This window comes from Gambusia affinis, linkage group LG10, assembly GCF_019740435.1.
Source record: "Gambusia affinis linkage group LG10, SWU_Gaff_1.0, whole genome shotgun sequence".
Taxonomy (NCBI): Eukaryota; Metazoa; Chordata; class Actinopteri; order Cyprinodontiformes; family Poeciliidae; genus Gambusia; species Gambusia affinis.
This window is the reverse complement of record NC_057877.1, coordinates 14324235-14342973: the sequence shown is the minus strand read 5'-3', so window position 1 is coordinate 14342973 and position 18739 is coordinate 14324235. Positions and strand designations below refer to the sequence as shown.

The 18739-nt window shown below is 38.5% G+C and overlaps 1 protein-coding gene across 5 annotated transcripts in view; it reads left to right on the top strand.

The window, feature by feature from the left end:
- Positions 1-18739, top strand: part of LOC122838482 (voltage-dependent R-type calcium channel subunit alpha-1E) — a 98254-nt gene that overhangs the window by 60627 nt on the left and 18888 nt on the right. For 4 of the 5 annotated variants that reach the window (XR_006371900.1, XM_044129160.1, XM_044129159.1 and 1 more), the window contains 21 exons: positions 661-764; positions 2402-2560; positions 3915-4105; positions 4904-5007; positions 5369-5484; positions 5713-5766; positions 7307-7399; positions 7570-7779; positions 7864-7976; positions 8087-8199; positions 8742-8873; positions 9265-9334; positions 9449-9566; positions 9995-10062; positions 10199-10290; positions 13917-14801; positions 15433-15665; positions 16014-16125; positions 16629-16758; positions 18121-18180; positions 18420-18526. Coding sequence is in view for 4 of the 5 variants with exons in the window: in XM_044129160.1 (XP_043985095.1) it covers positions 661-764; positions 2402-2560; positions 3915-4105; positions 4904-5007; positions 5369-5484; positions 5713-5766; positions 7307-7399; positions 7570-7779; positions 7864-7976; positions 8087-8199; positions 8742-8873; positions 9265-9334; positions 9449-9566; positions 9995-10062; positions 10199-10290; positions 13917-14801; positions 15433-15665; positions 16014-16125; positions 16629-16758; positions 18121-18180; positions 18420-18526 (3264 nt within the window). In the remaining variant the exon portion in view is untranslated. The remainder of the gene's footprint in view (positions 1-660; positions 765-2401; positions 2561-3914; positions 4106-4903; positions 5008-5368; positions 5485-5712; positions 5767-7306; positions 7400-7569; positions 7780-7863; positions 7977-8086; positions 8200-8741; positions 8874-9264; positions 9335-9448; positions 9567-9994; positions 10063-10198; positions 10291-13916; positions 14802-15432; positions 15666-16013; positions 16126-16628; positions 16759-18120; positions 18181-18419; positions 18527-18739) is intronic. The other variant, XM_044129161.1, reaches the window with a different exon arrangement.

Here is an 18739-nt window from a genome sequence, read left to right as displayed (position 1 = left end):
TAAAAAAAAAAAAGTGGAGGAAGGGAGAGATAACCAGAGGGAGGTTAAGGGATGAAAAGCAACATCAGAGAATTTGGTGAAAACAGAGACAGGAGGGCAGACTAATGAGGGAGCAGGGGCTCAGATCACCAGACAATGTTTTCTTTAGCCATCACTCCGAGAGCTAAAGGCCACAGAGGTGCGTCTGAAGAGCAGAACAGACAACACAAGATCAACAAAGCAAAACTATAACTTTGGATGGACTTTCGGTTTGCATGGCAGATGAGAAAAAATCCCATATTTGTGTGATGTGTTTGTCCAGAAACATGATGCCTCTCCAGCTTAGGGGTATCCTGCCCACCCATGATGGAGCTATTCTTTGTTCTCCTCCTAAACAGCAGTTGTCACCGCCATCCTCCCACACACAAGAACACACGCAAAAGTTCCCTCCTCTCTTCACTTCCCCCCCCAAAAAACAAAAAAAAAAACACTTGTGTTCTGTGATCTTGGCTTCGCTGCAGAACCTCACATCATCTCCTCCGATATCTAAGCGCTGCAGCCGTCCTCCAACAATATGTGTGTTTACGTGTGTCTGCAGCTCCACACAGCTTATAAAGCATAAAAATTGTGGTATTCATGTGTCAATCCTGTTGTGTGTTCTGTTTGTGTGTGTTTTTTTAGGATCCTGGCTGCAGCAGGGGCTCATATGAACATCTCAGTGGATCTGAGGACGCTGAGGGCTGTGAGAGTACTGCGGCCCCTCAAACTGGTCTCAGGCATACCGAGTGAGTGTCGTATATTTTTCAGTATTTGTTCAATATTTTTTCTTTTTAATTTTTTGTGTTGAATACATAAACTTTTCTAACAAAAAAGTAATTGTAGACTAAAAAATACATCGTCATGCACCTTTTTTTTATCAGGGTTTGAAAGTTGTTTTGTTCCAGTTTTTGTTGTATCAGTTTTCTTTAGACACATTTAAGTCACATTTTCATACCTGCATGCATAAACTAAAAACAGAAATTATGGGAAATTTACCATTTACCAAATTTGAAGCTTTTACAAATTGACAGAGAGTTTTGTTAACATGCGTATTTCCTTTCAACATTTCCACAGCACAGTATCAAATACCAACACAGTGCAGTACATGATTAGGAAATGGAGGAAAAGCAATTTGTGGTTTTAAAGATTTTTTTGAATAAAAATCTGAAAATTGTTGCATTTGTCTGAGTCAATACTTTGTGGCGATTATTATTCTACATCATCATTTTTGCCTGTCTGTTTTTGCAAATCCCTCAAGCTCAGTCGGATTAGATGAACAGAGCGACTGTTCTTTTTGCCACAGATTATGATTTGATTTGACTAGGCCATCCATAAATGAATGTGCTTTGCTCTAAACTATGCAGACAGAGGTCAATATAACTCTGTCTGCATGTTTATTGTCGTTCTGTTGGTAGGTAAACTTCCAACCGGTTTCTTCTGAAGTGGTCCTGTGACCAGCTTCCCTATGCCTGCATCCCCACAACATGCCGCTGCCACCACCATGTTTCACTTTGGTGTATTTCAGGTGGTGTGCAGGGTTTTGTGTATTGGCCAGATCTCCCTGTCCTTTATGTCAGGTTAAGTGAAGGAAATGTCTTGACAGTTTTTCAGTTTTCTGAAATGATTTCCAGTTTTAGATGATGGTTTGAACAGATGTTCAAAACTGGAGATTTTGTTTTATAACGCAATAATATTTTAGACTTTACCACAACTTTATTCCTGACCTGCTTGGTTTGCTCTGCTGTTTTGATAGTTACACACAGATTTAATTTAAGCCAGCTGCTTGCACTTCATCTGATTTAGGGATATCAGAATACAGGTCAAGCAAGTCAACTTAAGATTTTTATTGAAGCTTTGCACATGACCATGATGAACCACGTTTTGTTGGTCTACATAACATAATATCCCAATGAGATTCATTGAAGTTTTTGTAATTTGACAACATATTTATGGACACTCTTGCTAGGCATGCTTAAGTAAATGGAATAATAGTTGTTGTTTTTTTACATTTGAACTTTTGTCTGTTTGTAAAGTGCTCCTATCTTCTGTTTCTTGAATTTTTTGCACCAGCAGTCCATTTAAACATAGTAAGATGATTGATCAACTAAATGTTGAACAGACTTTTATTTTAACTTGGTCAAAGAATGAATAAATTGTTTGAAAGCTAACATTGTAATCATGAATAGGATTAATAGAATAACTACCCGTGTACAAAAAAAATTATACAATCATAAAATATTAGTTTTTATTTTCAGATCTACATTTCAAATTATCATTCTCCTCTAAGAGCAAACCAAAGATTTTCCACCAAATCTTTTGTTTCTACAGCTGCTCATAGGTTGCAACCTTTACTCAACTGGTTAATGTTCACTTTTATCTCCAGGTCTGCAGATTGTCCTGAAGTCCATAATGAAGGCCATGGTACCTCTTCTGCAGATCGGTCTGTTGCTGTTCTTTGCCATCCTCATGTTCGCAATCATCGGCCTGGAGTTTTACAGCGGAAAACTGCACAAGACTTGCACACCACAGCTAGGAATACTGGGTACACTGGACACATGCTGGTTTATTTGATATGAACAGATACGTTGTGTGCATTCTCCACTGTGCTTCAAACAGGGCCGTGCAGAGACCTTTGGAAGGACAGGGGCTCAAAGTTAAAAAAGAGGCACATTGAACAAGACCATACAGCAACATAGCAACAACCCATATTAACCAAGAATCTAAGTGGATCTTATTATATCATTGCTATCATGTGGGGACAATGCAAAGCAAATGTTGTATATTTTCCCCAACAGGTATAAAGTTTCTGTTTTTGCTGCTGACAGATCTGGAGGCTCAGCTGATCTGAGACTGGAGCTGTTAAACAGACCAGAGGAAAGATGGTTGCTGGTTATGAAGTTATGAAATAAGCAAATTTGATGCCATTTTACTAATTAAGCCCTAATAATATCTATTTAACGTCTAGAACAACTTGGCTGCAGACTGAGTTATAAATCAAAAAAGCTCAAAGTTTATTTTGCTAAATTATTATATTTAGCTAAGTATTATTCCTGAGGGACACAAGCAGGCCTTCTGACATACAGATTAAAAACAATACAAAGTTGTTGTTTTTTTTTAATTTTGGGGGGAAAAAACTCAAAAAGGGCACTAGGGGCATCAAGGATAAAAGAGGCAGGGGCTCAAGCCCCCTCAATACCCCCTCTGCATGTGCCTGGCTTCAAAGATGGTAGGAGATGTTTGTGTCAATAAGCTGAATCCGGTTTTCTCAGATCCAGACAAGTGTATGACACAGCCTTGTTGTTATGATGAAACAAATTAATATGTTGAAGGAAATTTAAAGTTTTGTATTATGCATGCATGTAAAGAGATGAAAGAGCTGAACGGTTTCTGTCTGTCTGTAGTCTCAGATCTTAAAAGAAGACCTGAGCTCTGTCTGTAGCTGTTTTTTGTTATTATTCAAGTATCTCTGGCTGTGCAGGTTTGAGCAACTCAATAAGCAGCTTCTCTACGGTGATGTCACATCCAGAAAAGCAGAAGCACACATAACGTTTAAGGCTGCACCTGGAGACTCCACCGAGCCAAAACGGCCTTTATAAACAAAACGAACAACGTAGTGCAGCACAATGAGTTATTGTTCAGTTCATAGCTGTTATTAACCTCCAAGCTGCCCCCAATTTCACTTGAGCTGAATTGACAGCTATGGAAAAAAAATGGACTGAAATGAATATTTCCTGTCACTGAAGTAAAGCCTTTTTCATATAACATGCTGCGTTTTAAAGGCTGTGAGATGTAAAACGTTTTTATTTTCTTTGTAAAAGATGTCAGTTTACTGCAGAGCACCATTTACGGCACAAAAAGATAACTCTTCAGCATCTGACTTTGTCCTTTCTGTTCAGAAAATGAGACAGTGGACTCTTCTGAGTACATCTTCCCGTGTGGCGTGCGTCAATGTCCAGCCAAGTACGCCTGCTCAGAGACCTGGATTGGACCTAATGACGGCATCACCCAGTTTGACAACATCCTCTTTGCAGTCCTCACTGTCTTCCAGTGCATCACCATGGAGGGATGGACCACCGTGCTCTACAATGTAAGGTCACATGTTATGTAAATGCTTCTTCATGATACTATTTTGGCTAGCTTCAAATTCTTTGAGGATTCTTACAAGAAGGATCCATAAAATCCGATTCACGGGGAAATAAAGGCTATACCGCATGAATGGGTACTGAATGATTATCAGTCTCTAATAATTTGATGCTAATATATTTTATGTTTCTTTCAGAGTGAAACAAGAACTGCTTACAAATTAACTAAATAAAAAAGGTTTCTTTGATTTTCATTGCTTTGTGCTGGCTCAGCACTCACCTCCGTTCGTGTTTGAATATTTATAAATATACAGAGATATGCAAAATTACTAGCTCCAGTAGTTTTGTATATCTGCAGTGGAGTGTGTGTTCTCTTCAGAGAAAGGTAAGAAGGTAGTAAATTTACCATGACTCTCTGAAAGCTGCCAAGAGAATTTGCCTTTGTTTTAAAAATGTCCTAAGATGTGGAGAATTTTAGGAAGTTGCTAGACAGCGGCAACTTCCTAAAATCTCACACTTTTTTTGTGAGAACTGCAATTTTAAATATATGTTTAAATTTAATTTATCTATAATGTGTGAGGTGTCATTATTTTACAAATTTTCATATCAAAATCAGTTAAAAGGACGAGCAGGAAAGGTTAAGCAGTTTGTTTTCAGTTTTTGCACGCAGAGATTGAGGAAAGAAAAATGTCTGCGTACTTTTCCCTGCCATCACTTAAAAGGACTGTTCAATGGCTACTAGCTACGTACCTTTGGGATTGTTTTGCACTTGATGGAGTTTTGATCTTATTTTGATATTTCAGACCAATGATGCTTTGGGTCCCACCTGGAACTGGCTTTACTTCATCCCTCTCATCATCATCGGCTCCTTCTTCGTCCTGAACCTGGTGCTGGGAGTCCTTTCTGGGTAGATCCTACTTCACACCAAGAAGTCAAAGAAATTAACTGAGTGCCTTCACTTCTATGACTTCTGTTGTGTTTATTCCTTAATCAGTAGCCAGAAGTCAGACTGCAAGACAGAACCACCCAGTTTGGAGAAAATATAACAAGAACTTTTAGATTTTAAAATCATGAAATCTTGAAAGAAAAATATAAAGAGCGATAAACAATCCTTTTGCTTTTATCGCCTCCTTTAACTTTCTTCCTGTCCTGCATTTGGTTGAGCAGTAAGAGGGGCTTATTGTAAAGAACAAAACAAGAAAGGGTTTATTTGTTTCAAGGCTGCAAAGGTTTCTTGCCCTCAACAATTATTGTTTTGGTTATTTCAGAGAATTTGCCAAAGAGAGGGAGAGAGTGGAAAATCGCAGAGCCTTCATGAAGCTGAGACGCCAGCAGCAGATTGAAAGAGAGCTGAACGGCTACCGCGCTTGGATTGACCGAGCTGGTGGGTCTAGTCCAAGTTATGGAAATGCTTCTTCTCAACAACGATGGGAACATTAATAGATATTTTTTGTATGATTAACCCTGTCCTCTGTAGACTATTTCATGCAGCATGTCGACTTTTTGTTTTGCTGCATCCGAGTTGGAGATGTGGTTAGAAATGATGTGAGGCTATCTCTGTCATCAGAGTCAAGATTCTCACTTCTGATTCAATATTTTATTTTCTTTCCAGAGGAAGTTATGCTTGCAGAGGAGAACAGGAATACAGGACCTTCTGCACTTGATGGTGAGTTAGCAGGGATGTTTTTTTATTCAGTTTTGCTGCGTACCATAAATCTTAAGATGCACTTTCAGTTATATCCCCCACAAGATTTAATTTAAATAGCTGCTCATGCATCAGTTGTTAATTATAGGCTGGCTTGCATTCTTGGTAATCAAACTGAATCTCTTAAGATTAAGGGGTAGAGGTTAGGCGATTCCTTTCTGTTGTGCAGATTGAAAAATCAAGTGATATTTGCAGCTGGAGTGAATAATTTGATCATAAATGTTGTCTTGTTATTCCATTTGCATCAACCATCCATACTTTCAGTCATCTCTGAAAACAGCTTGATGGAGCTAAAAGGAGTCACTCAATTTTTTTTATCTGACAAAGTGGGTCAACTAATGACTTTATTATGATTTTTTTTTTTGGACCTAATGTATTGTGTCTAAGCACAAAGCCTCACAGAGCAGGAAGCATCAACAACTATTCCATTCAAAAAGATACGTTATTGAGCAAATTACAGGATCTTTCCTGATCTTGTAACTAGTCTCTGTTGTGTTTTTGCTTCTTTGCAAAAGCCTTACAACAAATGGTCACATATGTGTATAATCTGATGTTTTAAATTGCCAATTTGTGACCCACTGTAACTGCTACAAAGAACTCTATGCAACCTGGTCACTCCGACACTGTAAAGTAAAAAAAACCCTGAAGTTTAAATCATTTGTGCACATTGAAACTGTCTTCAGTGGCGATGGAAATAAATGTGGATGCTCTGATAGCTTTGATTATAAAGAAAGGTGGCACTTTGCTGTTGCCTTAGCAACCGCTGGTCCGAAAAGGCAGCAGCCTGGATGTGTGTTTGTGTTGACAGGACTGAATCTTCCTGCCCTCAGCAAACACCGCTATGTGGGAAACGGCAGCAGGATTTTTGCATATGTTTGTGTTTGATCAGGGGCCTATTAAAAAGAACTTGAGCAAATATTGACTGCAAGTAGATCCAGAGGTAGCAGGAAGGTGTTCGTCGAGATTTCATAAGATGAGAGGTAATCGTATACACATTTGTCAGTAAGAAGCTTTAGCGTTTGTGTCCTGCTTGGCTTGCCACTATGTAAACACTGACTAAAAAAAGAAAAGGCAACACACAGTTAAGTTGTCTGGAACCACTGCTTTCCTCCTGACAGATATTTTAGGATTTTGCTGAAAGGAAGGCAATTAGCCCATTGCTTTAAAATTAGATGATCATTTTTGTCTCATTTAGCAGCAACATTAATGAACTCCATATTCCCTTTAGCATGTTGGGCTCGGGCCATTTTATTTGCTTTGTTGTTTTACATTCATTCAGTAATCAGATTTTTTGCCTTGTTCAGAGAGTGTTACATGTTGTACACATGAAGGTGGGCTTACAAAAGACGGTTTTGTTGCAATGGATTTTAAAAAATAAATTGAACAAACATTCCTTACAACCAAGAGCTCAAAATGATTTTACCTTTAAGCTTGTGTTTCACCTACAATATGTTGGTTTAAATGTTGAACAGTCTGCCACTGGACCCTTTTATGTCTTTAGTGTTGAAGCGAGCAACCACCATAAAGAGGAGAGGCATGGATGTGCGTCAGGGCCAGTCAGGGGAGGAACATTATGGAGATATCTCTTCTGTGGGTGAGTGGATATAATCTGAAATATTTGCGGTTTAACTGGAAGTTAAACTCCATTCGACTTGAACTTTGCAGGGGTTTAAAATGGATTTGTCACTGTTGTTAGCGCCATGCTGTGTAAGTGCTGCTAGACCACAGCTTTTCTCTGCATCTACCCACTGTCCCTCCTGTAAGGCATGCCCATGGCCAGAGCCAGCGTTCGGAGTGCAAAGCGAGGTCCAACAGCCTATTTTCGACGTAAAGAGCGTCTCCTGCGGATTTCCATTCGCCGCGTGGTGAAGACACACACTTTCTACTGGACAGTGCTCGGCCTTGTGGCTCTCAACACGCTGTGTGTCGCCATTGTGCACCACAACCAGCCCTCCTGGCTGTCCAATTTTCTTTGTAAGTTCAGCAAGACCACACAATGTGAGGAAACTGTCTACTAGCAACATTGGAAGTAGTTAATATGTGTTTCTGTTTTCTAAGACTATGCAGAGTTCCTGTTCCTCGCTCTGTTCCTGACAGAGATGTTCCTGAAGATGTACAGCTTGGGACCACGTCTCTATTTTCACTCCTCATTTAACTGCTTTGACTGCAGTGTTAGTGCCTCATCTTCCTTTGTCATATGTAGTTCACACAGTTAAGATGCTGTGGTTTAAGTAAAAATGCTCATTTTTATGAATCTGTTCACATCTTTTGCTTACTGTAGGTAATCATTGGCAGTATCTTTGAGGTGCTGTGGGGATTCTTCAGACCAGGAACTTCATTTGGTATCAGCGTCCTTCGCGCTCTCCGCCTGCTCAGGATCTTCAAAATCACCAAGTTAGTCATCGGCTCGTTTCACTTTTTTCCCATTGATAGGTTTCCTTCACACTGATCAAAGGACATTAAAATCAGTCCAAACTGGAATTGCATTTCCAAGATTTTGAAGAGGTATTCTGCGGTTTGTCAAGAGCTGTTTAAATTTGTATCAGGACTGACTCTATTCATGCCAAGGGGAAAAAATCTCATCATGCTCAGTCCCAACTAACATAATTTACACTAACATTTTTTTATTAATGATGGTCAAAAGGAAGTTGTAGTCACTTTACATGTTTACCTCTAAAGTGTGTTGCCATGTTTTTTGGATGCATGCATTACTTGTGATAATAAATTAATTAAATTAAAATTAAAATCAATGCTTCTTGTAAACAACAAAAAAGGCTTTAAGACGTTTCTTCCCCATGGATAGAGTTGTGCAGTGACCATTTTGTGTAGATTTAGTAAATGCATTTAATTTCAATGTCTTTCTGCTACACACAGCTTGAATCAGAAATGCTGTGTTTTAGATTTTAACTTAAATTTGATATTTGGTTACTGTCAAGGTATTGGGCGTCTCTGAGAAACCTGGTTGTGTCTCTGATGAACTCCATGAAGTCCATCATCTCCCTGATCTTCCTTCTCTTTCTCTTCATTGTTGTCTTCGCACTCCTTGGCATGCAGCTTTTTGGTGGCAGGTAACTTCACAACACCTTTCACTAAGCTTAAATATCAACTCATTGGAATGCTTCTGTGAAATATCAGAAAATATGTTAAATCGCCAAAAATGTAATTATTCTTGGTTGCGTAGATTCGAAGTAAAGGTTAACATATTGACATTGGAAATTTTGTTTTTACTACACCAACTCGCTGAGTGAAGATTTGAGACCTTTGTGGCCCACATGTTTTGCTCTTTGTTTTCCCGAGTTGTTTCTCTCTGGCTGACACGTTCATAAAACTGGCAGAAATAGACAAGCATGTTCTTGTGATAAACTTTCCTCTGTAGGGAGAAGAGAAAATGCTTTCTAAATGAACTGATTACGATGGATCCTCACGTACAGCACCAGACATATGTTGTCTTTTCTACAGGTTCATCTTTGAAGACTACACACCAACAAACTTTGACACCTTTCCTGCAGCCATTATGACTGTGTTTCAGGTCTGGAAATAAAAGTGACAAATTACTACTGACAGTAAATCTGCAGCTGAGCTCATCAGAGTTCAGGGTGGTTGTACAGATGTTTTGTCGTTTTGTGTGGGCATGTTTGTACAGATCCTGACAGGAGAGGACTGGAATGAGGTCATGTATGACGGTATTCGCTCCCAAGGAGGAGTGAAGTCGGGGATGTGGTCCTCCATCTATTTTATAGTTCTTACTCTTTTTGGAAACTGTATCCACTTTTTGCCATTCACAATCAATTTTGTTGCCATCTTTACTTGTAATTTTTCACTAATTGTGAGGATTTATTACTGTGCCTCACTAAAGCGTTTGTACCTCTTCAACTTCTGCACATTTTGTCACGTTACATCCACACACTTTGATGTATTTTATTGGGGCTTTATGTGCACAAACTGGTGCATAGTTGTGAAGAAAAAGACTAAAATTTCGTTGCACATAAAAAGGTGAAAATTGGAACAGGTGTGGCTTGAATTTGCATTCAGTTCTCAATGAGTCAACTCTTTGATGAACTTTATTTCTGTGCAATTACAGCTGCAACCTCTCAATTTCAACGTTTTTTTTTTTTGTTTGTTTTTTTCCAGTTTTGTTTTAATAAATATTAGCTGATGGATTGAGCCTCCTTAACATATATGTGACCAGATACTCTTCTGAATGTCTTCTTGGCCATTGCTGTGGATAACCTCGCCAATGCACAGGAACTTACCAAGGTAATACAACTAAACAGAACATACCTGGTCTGATGTGTTTTCTGTCGTTCCTCAGCCCCATCTCTTCGATTCTGATCAGTTATTTAAATGTGCATATGGTCGAGTTGCTCAGGTGTCTTTATTATTTGTTGATCAGGATGAAGAAGAAGCAGAGGCAGCTTTCAACCAGAAGCATGCTCTGCAGAAAGCAAAGGAGGTCGGACCGCTTTCCTCCTTCATGTCTTCAGAGTAAGTTCTGTATGCAGCTCTTTCTGCTTGACCTCCTCCATACTCATTTATCTCTCTCTCCTTTTCCTCGCTGGGTAATGTGTGCCAAGGACTCAGCTATCTAGTTTTGATTGTTTCGTTTGAATTACTGAAGAAATACACTGTGCTGAACAGGGAAAACATCCTTTAAGAGTTTTTGGTTGTTTTGTTTCCTCTGGGTTGTTGTGTGAAAACGGCATAACAAACTGACCACTGTGTTTTTATTTAGAACTGCTTATAAGCCAGTTTACAGAGCTGGGCAATGCTGGATAAACATGTGGATAATTTGATTGGTCTAGTAACACGATTTTGTCTTTTCTACTTGCAGAATAGATTTTGTTTCTCAGTATCTGATTGCACTTTGCCTTGTCATACATCCTGGAAGTGCATGTGCATGAACAGAAGTGGAAAACTCTGTATGCACGCTGTGAAACAAGGAGCTTTTTTTTTTTGCATGGGCATGTGAAAGAGCTTGCACAGAGTTTATCAACATGACCCACTGAGCTCCATCTAAACTCTCTGGTGAAATTGTGTTGTTCCCTGGGATAATTACGGTTTTATTCCCTCTTTCCTACAAGGATTTGCTAAAGTCCTCAAACACTTTAATTTTCTATATTTTGTTATATTACAAGTCAAAACCTCAGGGTTTTCAAAAGATTTTGCAAAAAAATAAAAAATAAAAAAATCTGAAAAGCATGTTGTGCACAAATGGAGTTCACCTATTTTATGAAACATTTGTAAGAAAAAATTAGTGAGCAAATAGCATCACAAAGACCAAAGAGCAGAGCAGATAAGTCGGAGCAAAGTTGAGCAGAAACATTAAACTTCTCACAGAGCACCATTCAACACATCATCTGAAAATGAAAAGAATATGGCACAATTTCAAGAGCGTCAGTCATGAAGAATCATAAATAATTTGCCAGTAGACACTACAAACATCATTTTACTTTTTGGCTGATATTAAAATGGTGGTGGCAGCATTATGCTGTGGGGAGGCTTTAGCTCAGGAGGGACAGGAGCCTCAGAAGTCACTTAATCACTAAATGATTGTATTAGAATTTATTTAGGAATATCACTGTAAATGAGATTTAAAATCCAAAAAGTCAAACTTCTCAAATTTTCATTTGTAAAAGATTTAGAAAATTATGTTTCCATTATTTTCTAGTTTCAGACTATAATCTAACTTGCTGGTGTATGAAAAAAAATGAATATATTCCTGGTTGTAACATAACAAAAAAATGTAGAACAGTTTAAGAGGTATGAATACGTATGTAGTATGCATGTATACAGTATGGCACTGTATACTTCCTTGCTTTTTGCTTCAAAGCTAGCCAAAGGAAGAAAAGCTAAACTGAAAAATACAAAGAATTAGCTTTTTCTGTCAGAGTCTAAAGGAATGGTGAGATTATCAAGAGGTCATCAGGGTTGGCATCTAAATTTTAAGGTCATTCTCTGAACCTTTAGGGTTTTGATCTAAGATGTAAACAAAAAGTTAAACACGCTTTGCCCTGAAGGTGTTGGAGAAACTTGCATGACACCAGCTGCTGAACTCAAAGAGCCCTGCATGTCGAAGTCGGATAATGGTTTTCATGTGGAGCTGCATGTCGTAAGGTCTGCATGATCAAAGAAAGAAAAAAAAATTACCAGAAATACACAGTTACTAAAAACCCTTCTCATTCAAAGCAAAGCAGGTGTTTTCAGTGTGCATGTGTTATTTTTCTTCCATTATTATGCCTTTAACTCCCCCGACAAACACTGTTTAACCTCTTTAATCTGACATGGAGATGCTCTGCACATGAATTTCCTTATTTAAATTTATCCGCATGTCTGAATAGAGTGGTGTTCTGAGCTGCATCCCAGCTTGGTTGGTTTTTCTCAAAAATGAATTATTCTTTCCTGTGTTTTTGCTGATGGAGCCCATATGTGTGTTCTCATACTGTTTGAGTGTCTTTCTATCAATGTTGCTCTTATGTTGATGTTTATAAATGTTTTTTAAATGTTTCTCTGATGCTGTAACCATCATGTTGGTCAATGTGCTTGCTTGGCTCCAGAGGAGACACACTCCAAAATCCCCAAGTCTTAGTTACAAGCAGCATTAAACAGATTAAATAACATTGTGTTATAAGTTTGGATTAATTATTTATGTGTTGCTCTAAGGAGAGCGGTTTTATCCTCTGGTGATGGATAAAGACTAAAAGCGGCTGGTGTGGAGATTTTTTTGTTTGCAGCCACCAGTCTTTGAGTAAGATGCCATTTTTGCTGTGTGTCTCCTGGCCTGTTTTGTCTCTGCTCACAAAAGCACTAATGTCTTGTTTTCAACCAATCGCTCATTGGTAACACGGACCGCACGAGAATCCACACTCCAGTAAGTAACACTGTCTGTTCAGCTCTCTGAATCTCTCACTCACCTGTGTTTGATTTGCTAAACCAAGTCCCTCAGTCCGTCATCTGTCCATGCTCTGTCCTATGCTGTCCTGTCCACCTCTCCAACCTTATTTCAGTCCATAAAAGTGTCTCAAATCAACTCAGCCAATTTCATTCTGCATCACTCTGTTTATTTATGTTATTACAGTCACAGAGTCACATCTAATGAGAAAAATATCTCATTGTCATGAGAAAAAGAATATTTTTTTTGTCATAACAAATTATTTGCTCAGAGGAGATTGCATTCATGCACACAAAATACACAAAAATGGTCCAAAAACAACTTGGTTTGGCACAATATTTCAGCTCAAATCCATTTATTATTTCAGTTAGAATGACAGCTCATCTACATATGTAAATAAACACAGCGATAACTATTTGCCCCAACAATCTAATTACTCATCAGTTAAACGAAACAGCGGACCAAAGAGACAGAAATTTAAGGATTCAATTATTTTTTTATTGTCATATCACGTTTTCTTGTTTGTGGTACGAAATTCAGACTCAAGGCCCAGATTAAGACATTTAATACACACACAAATAAATAAATGAATAAATAAATAAATAAATAACTGTGTGTTTTTAAGACACTATATATATATATATATATATAATATCTAGCTGTGAAGGGAAATAGAGTTTTATATATATATATATATATATATATATATATATATATATATATATATATATATATATATATATATATATATATATATATATATATATATATATATATATATATATATATATATACTGAGATGTTGATTTCCACTTTTTGTATTAACAAAGCAATTTATTCTTTTTCCAGAAAACAGCAAAACATGAAAAATAATATAGTGGGGACAGAAATCTTCAGTTTCCACACCCAACTGGTCCTGGACTTAAACATTTTCCACTGTAAATGGCTTCATGCTGAAGCAAAAATAACTCTTTGGTTCGAACAAACTAACATTCAGTGTACATGTTTAATTTAATATTGATGTTTCATTTAACCAAAACTAGGGTGACACTTATTGGTAAAAACACTGCATGCAAGCCGGCCTGTGTCTGACTAGTATCAAGGTGAATCAAACTGTCTGGTATGTCATGGATGAAATTATAAAGTTGTGGTTCTATTAAGCATCTTAATGCCGGTTTGATTCCATTTATATTGATAATATGTCTTGTCTAATTTTTCCCAGGGGAAGCCGGAGGAGGCGGCCCTACCTGTACAGGAAAAGAGCCATTCACCGCAGCCGGCCGACCTACTCCTACTCCCTGGAGGAGGCCCAGGGCAGTATGAGGGAGGGCCGCCCACCGCCACCACTCAAACCCTCTAACTCTTTCATGTCCAGGAGAGAGAGGAGGAAAAGGATGACCATGTCTGTTTGGGAGCAGAGGACCAGTCAACTACGGAGACACCGGCAGATGTCCAGCCGAGAGATCTTGTTCAGCAGTCCCAGTGAGGAAAAAGATGGCCCCCCTGCTTCAGTTCATGGACGTCCCCTGTCGCTGCACCGGAAAGCTGTGCAGCACACGCCATCAGGGAGCATGAAGCAGCCGACTGACCCTCTAGCCTCACCAGGTCAGACCCAGCCCCTGGCCTCCTCTGTGCCACTGGATGCCACGGTTCCTGGCGACATTCCTCAGCCTCCTATGGCAGTGCTGGAATCAGAGTGTCTGGATCCTACAAACGTGCCATGCCTGACCTTACCAGAACCTCCAGAATCCGAATCCACCGAAGAAAACAAAAAGCCAGGTCTTAATCACAAACACGTTTCTGAGCGCCGAAGCCCGAGACTGAACGTAGAACGTCAACACAGGCATGTAAAAAAGTTTAGACCTCCTGATAACGTTGACACTCTGACCCCTGAGACAGGAGGTCACATTGAGATCAGGGGCCGAAGGGGCCATCATTGTGACCATCGGAGCGGCACCAGAAATCAAGCGTCCTCTCCTGGATATGAAGGAAAGTTAGACGGCAGCTATGATGTTGGAGAAAGCAGAACAAGTTCGGGAATAGTTGAGGAGAAGGGACCAGAGCCTGAGAACGAAGATGGAGAGGTGCACAAGCACGAGGAGAGCAGGTGAGTCATTCAATAACTGATGCATTAAAGCTTGTTTGGTGGGAGAAATGTTCAGAGCGACGGCCATCATTTAGAATAGATCTATCATATAACCTGATATTGTTCCTGAAACTATCCACAAAAAAAGTCAGATTATTTATAAATTATATTGTATGAAAATCTAAATGACAGAGGATGGAGATATTCTTACGTTCATTTTATGTCAGATGGTATGAATCACAATAAGTTATTTTGTTTCCCTTAATAAAGCACAAAATTTCATGCATCTAACCCTAACCCTAACCCACCTTCATCTTTCTAAAGTAAGAATCTTCAGATAAGAGATGAGCTAAAAATGTTTATTCAATGTTATATGAGCAATTATTTATTTGCATTAATTAATTCTTAACTACAAAATACATTCAGCTTGAAATGAGGGTCTGGCAATAGATGACCTTTATTTTTCATCTGTTGATTAAAACCAAATTGCTGTAGTTGCTGGTTTTACTTTTTTCTCCTGCTTTTCTCTCCTGCTTTGTTGCTACAATGCTCTTCCTTGTGACTTTTATTTAAATGCCAACACCAGAATGTGGGTTGTTGTCCACTCCTCCACACATCTGTGCACATTGTGTTTGTTTTGTTGCAACTGCAGACTGACCAACCGTAACGAGGGAGGAAACTCTAACTTGAAAGACGTCCTCTCTAGTGACCTCTGCCCTCTGAAGCAAGACAATGCTCTGAACCAGTCTGAGCTGCTGGTACCCAGCAAACCAGAGGATAACAGTGAAGAGAAGGAGTCAGAGCTGGACCACAATAAGCTCAGTTCCAGTGTCATCATCGAGGTGCCTGGCGTGCAGTCGTCTCTTGAACTCTCCACCATCACAGGTAGGAGCACACCATCAGACGATGGAGAGTACATTTATTTGATGCTTGGAAATATATTATTTTAAAAAAACATCTTTTTTTCTCATATGTTAAAATGTCAAGTAATTAAATAAAAATGATGGAATGGCAGGTTAGTGGTTAGATTCCTTTATTTTATTTCAAGAACATGGTGATATGATTTAGCCACATTTTGGCCAAAAGGAAGTTTTATTTCTCAAGGACCAGTGTCAAGGTCTTCAATACTTCACATTATTTTAGTTAGCTCAAGAAAACCTCCCAAATGGAAAAAGTAGTAAGAGGATTACCTTAATTTTCTTTTTTTTTTTTTTTTTTTTTTACCTTCTCTAGTCAACAACAAGGATCCTGAAACCTGCAAGTCAGAGAAGGAAGAGGCAGAAGAGACAAAACCTGTCAACACTGTGACCCCAGACAGCATGTTCATCTTTAAACCTGACAACCCGTGAGCTCCAAGTTCGATCATTTTGGTTTTGGATTAAAAATAGTGGTGCTTTAAAAATGATTTTTTTGTTTTTTTAATGTAAAAAAAAAAAAAAGACTTATAAATTGTACAGAAAATTATCACGTATCAAAAAAATATGTCCGTTTGACTTTGAAGAGTTAATTGAGGAGGTTAATAAAGCTGACGATTGGACAGAGGCCACAGAGTGTTAATTGGTTGCTAAGCAACTTGGCAGCGAACATAATTCCTGGTAAATAGGCATAGCTGAATCAGTGAATGAATTATTTACGTAAATAACTGATATATAACATTTTATTTCAGGTCAGGTTACCTTTTATTTGCCGAACTAATAAAGTTATCATCATCACTTTCATCTTGAATTATACATGTTGATCCTTTTTAAATTATATCTTTGTCTCTTTAATTTTGCCGTACCTTTTGATGAGTTCCCTATTAGTTAAAGATGTTGATGTACTCTAACAGTCTCCTCTTTTTACCACCAGAATGCGTCGAGCATGTCATTATGTGGTGAACCTCAGGTACTTTGAAATGTGCATCCTGCTGGTGATAGCTGCTAGCAGCATAGCACTGGCTGCGGAAGACCCTGTAGCCACATCATCAGACTGGAATAAGGTTTGAGACGCTTCAGTGCACCCCTCCTCTTTATGAGACACTCTGCAGATTTCACATGGATCCAATAGTTCTTTTAGCTGAAATATATTAACACATAATTTGTAATACTTTTAATATTCTTAGGTGTGTTTGTAATGAAAACATTGAAAAATAGATTACGTGTTAATTAAAAAGAAGTCACCTGAAACTTTTGCTTGTACTATGACGATGATGAATACTTTATTGATCCCAACAGGGGAAATTCAAAGTCCCAGCAGCTCAAGACATTACACACAACATACACTACAATTCACACAATATACCACAAAAACACTAAATCACCAAATTAACACAATTACCAGACCAACATTACTAAGAGCTAAAAATACTCAGAAACATTAAAAATCCTAAGTGCTAAATTTAAATTTATCTGTAGGTACGTTTTTCATTTGGTGCATATTGACTTATAATGTAGCCGACAGAGTCAGACAGAGTACAGTCCATCAGTCTGTATGACACTATAAGGAGTGTGGAGGTGAAGTCTGCTGTGTCAATGTACTAAGCAGAGAAGTCCACTTCTCCCCTGCCCTTCAGTGAAGCATTGTACAATAGTATGGCCCTTGGTACAAATGACTTCCTGAGTCTGTCTGTTGAGCATGTCAGGGAGCGAAGTCTCCAGCTGATCAGACTCTTCTGCTGCATGATGGTACTGTGGAGTGGATGACAGTCGTCCATGATGTTGAGTAACTTATTCAGGGTCCTTTTATCTGATACTGACAAAATGCAGTCCAGTTCAGACCCCACAACAGAGCCGACTTTCCTTACCAGCCTGTCTAGTCGTCCAGCATCCCTCTTCTTAATGCTTCCTCCCCAGCATGTCACAGCTTAGAAGAGGACGCTGGCAACGACAGACTGGTAGACCATCCAGAGGAGCTTGCTGCAGACATTGAAGGACCTCAGCATGCCAACTGTATTTGTATGGTTTGTTTATAAGAGGACAACTTTGAAAAATAGATCTGAGGTTTACGCTGTTTTTAGCTTAAAAGCGAGTTACGACTTTTGAGATTGTAAAGAGAAACATTGCAGGGAGACATAAACATAGTGTTTATGCATTTTGCTCGAAATCTGATTCTAACATCAGTATTTTGAACTAGGTGGCAAAGAGAGACCAAAGTAATGGCTGAAATTAGGAATTCATATCCTAGAGATCATATGATGATCAGAATATTGTAAGAAAAATTTACACATTATTAATGTATTCAATAAAAAAAATATTTTAAAATTGTCCAAACTGAGGTTAATACTGGGCTTATGGTATTAACTTGAATTAAAATGTTCCTGATAGTCTTTTCATCTGTTCTCATCTTTGCTTGACTTTTACAGGTTCTACGTTATTTTGATTACGTATTCACCGGAGTCTTCACCTTTGAAATGATCATAAAGGTGAGCAAGCTAATAATTTAAAACAATTTTTTTCTGGGCAAAATGAGGCTAAATTGTCTTAATAACTTAAAAAGTTAGTCTAAAAAAAATCAAATCCCATTCAGCTTTTGGCTAAAAATCACCACGATCTCACTGTGAATAAATACTTTTTTATTGCAACATATGTAATACTCTGAATACTTATACATGGCACTAAGATTGGAGTAACCTCTATTCATGTGATTGTGTGTGGTCTTTAGATGATTCACCAGGGTCTGATCCTCCATGACGGCTCCTACTTCAGAGATCTGTGGAACATCTTGGACTTCATCGTTGTGGTGGGAGCACTGGTGGCCTTTGCCCTCACGTAAGTCACATGATTTATTCCTGTACTCCTCCTGAGTTAACCAGCTTTGTTTGCATGTCTTTGAGGAGGTTATACTTTGTTATTGTTTTATATGAAGTTAGACAAGAAAGTCACAAATGCAAAAGTCCTTTCTGAAGGATAATATATTCCCAGCATCAGGTCATCGCCGAACATGCCTGGAATGCCTTGTATAATTGTCCTGGCAATTGGTTT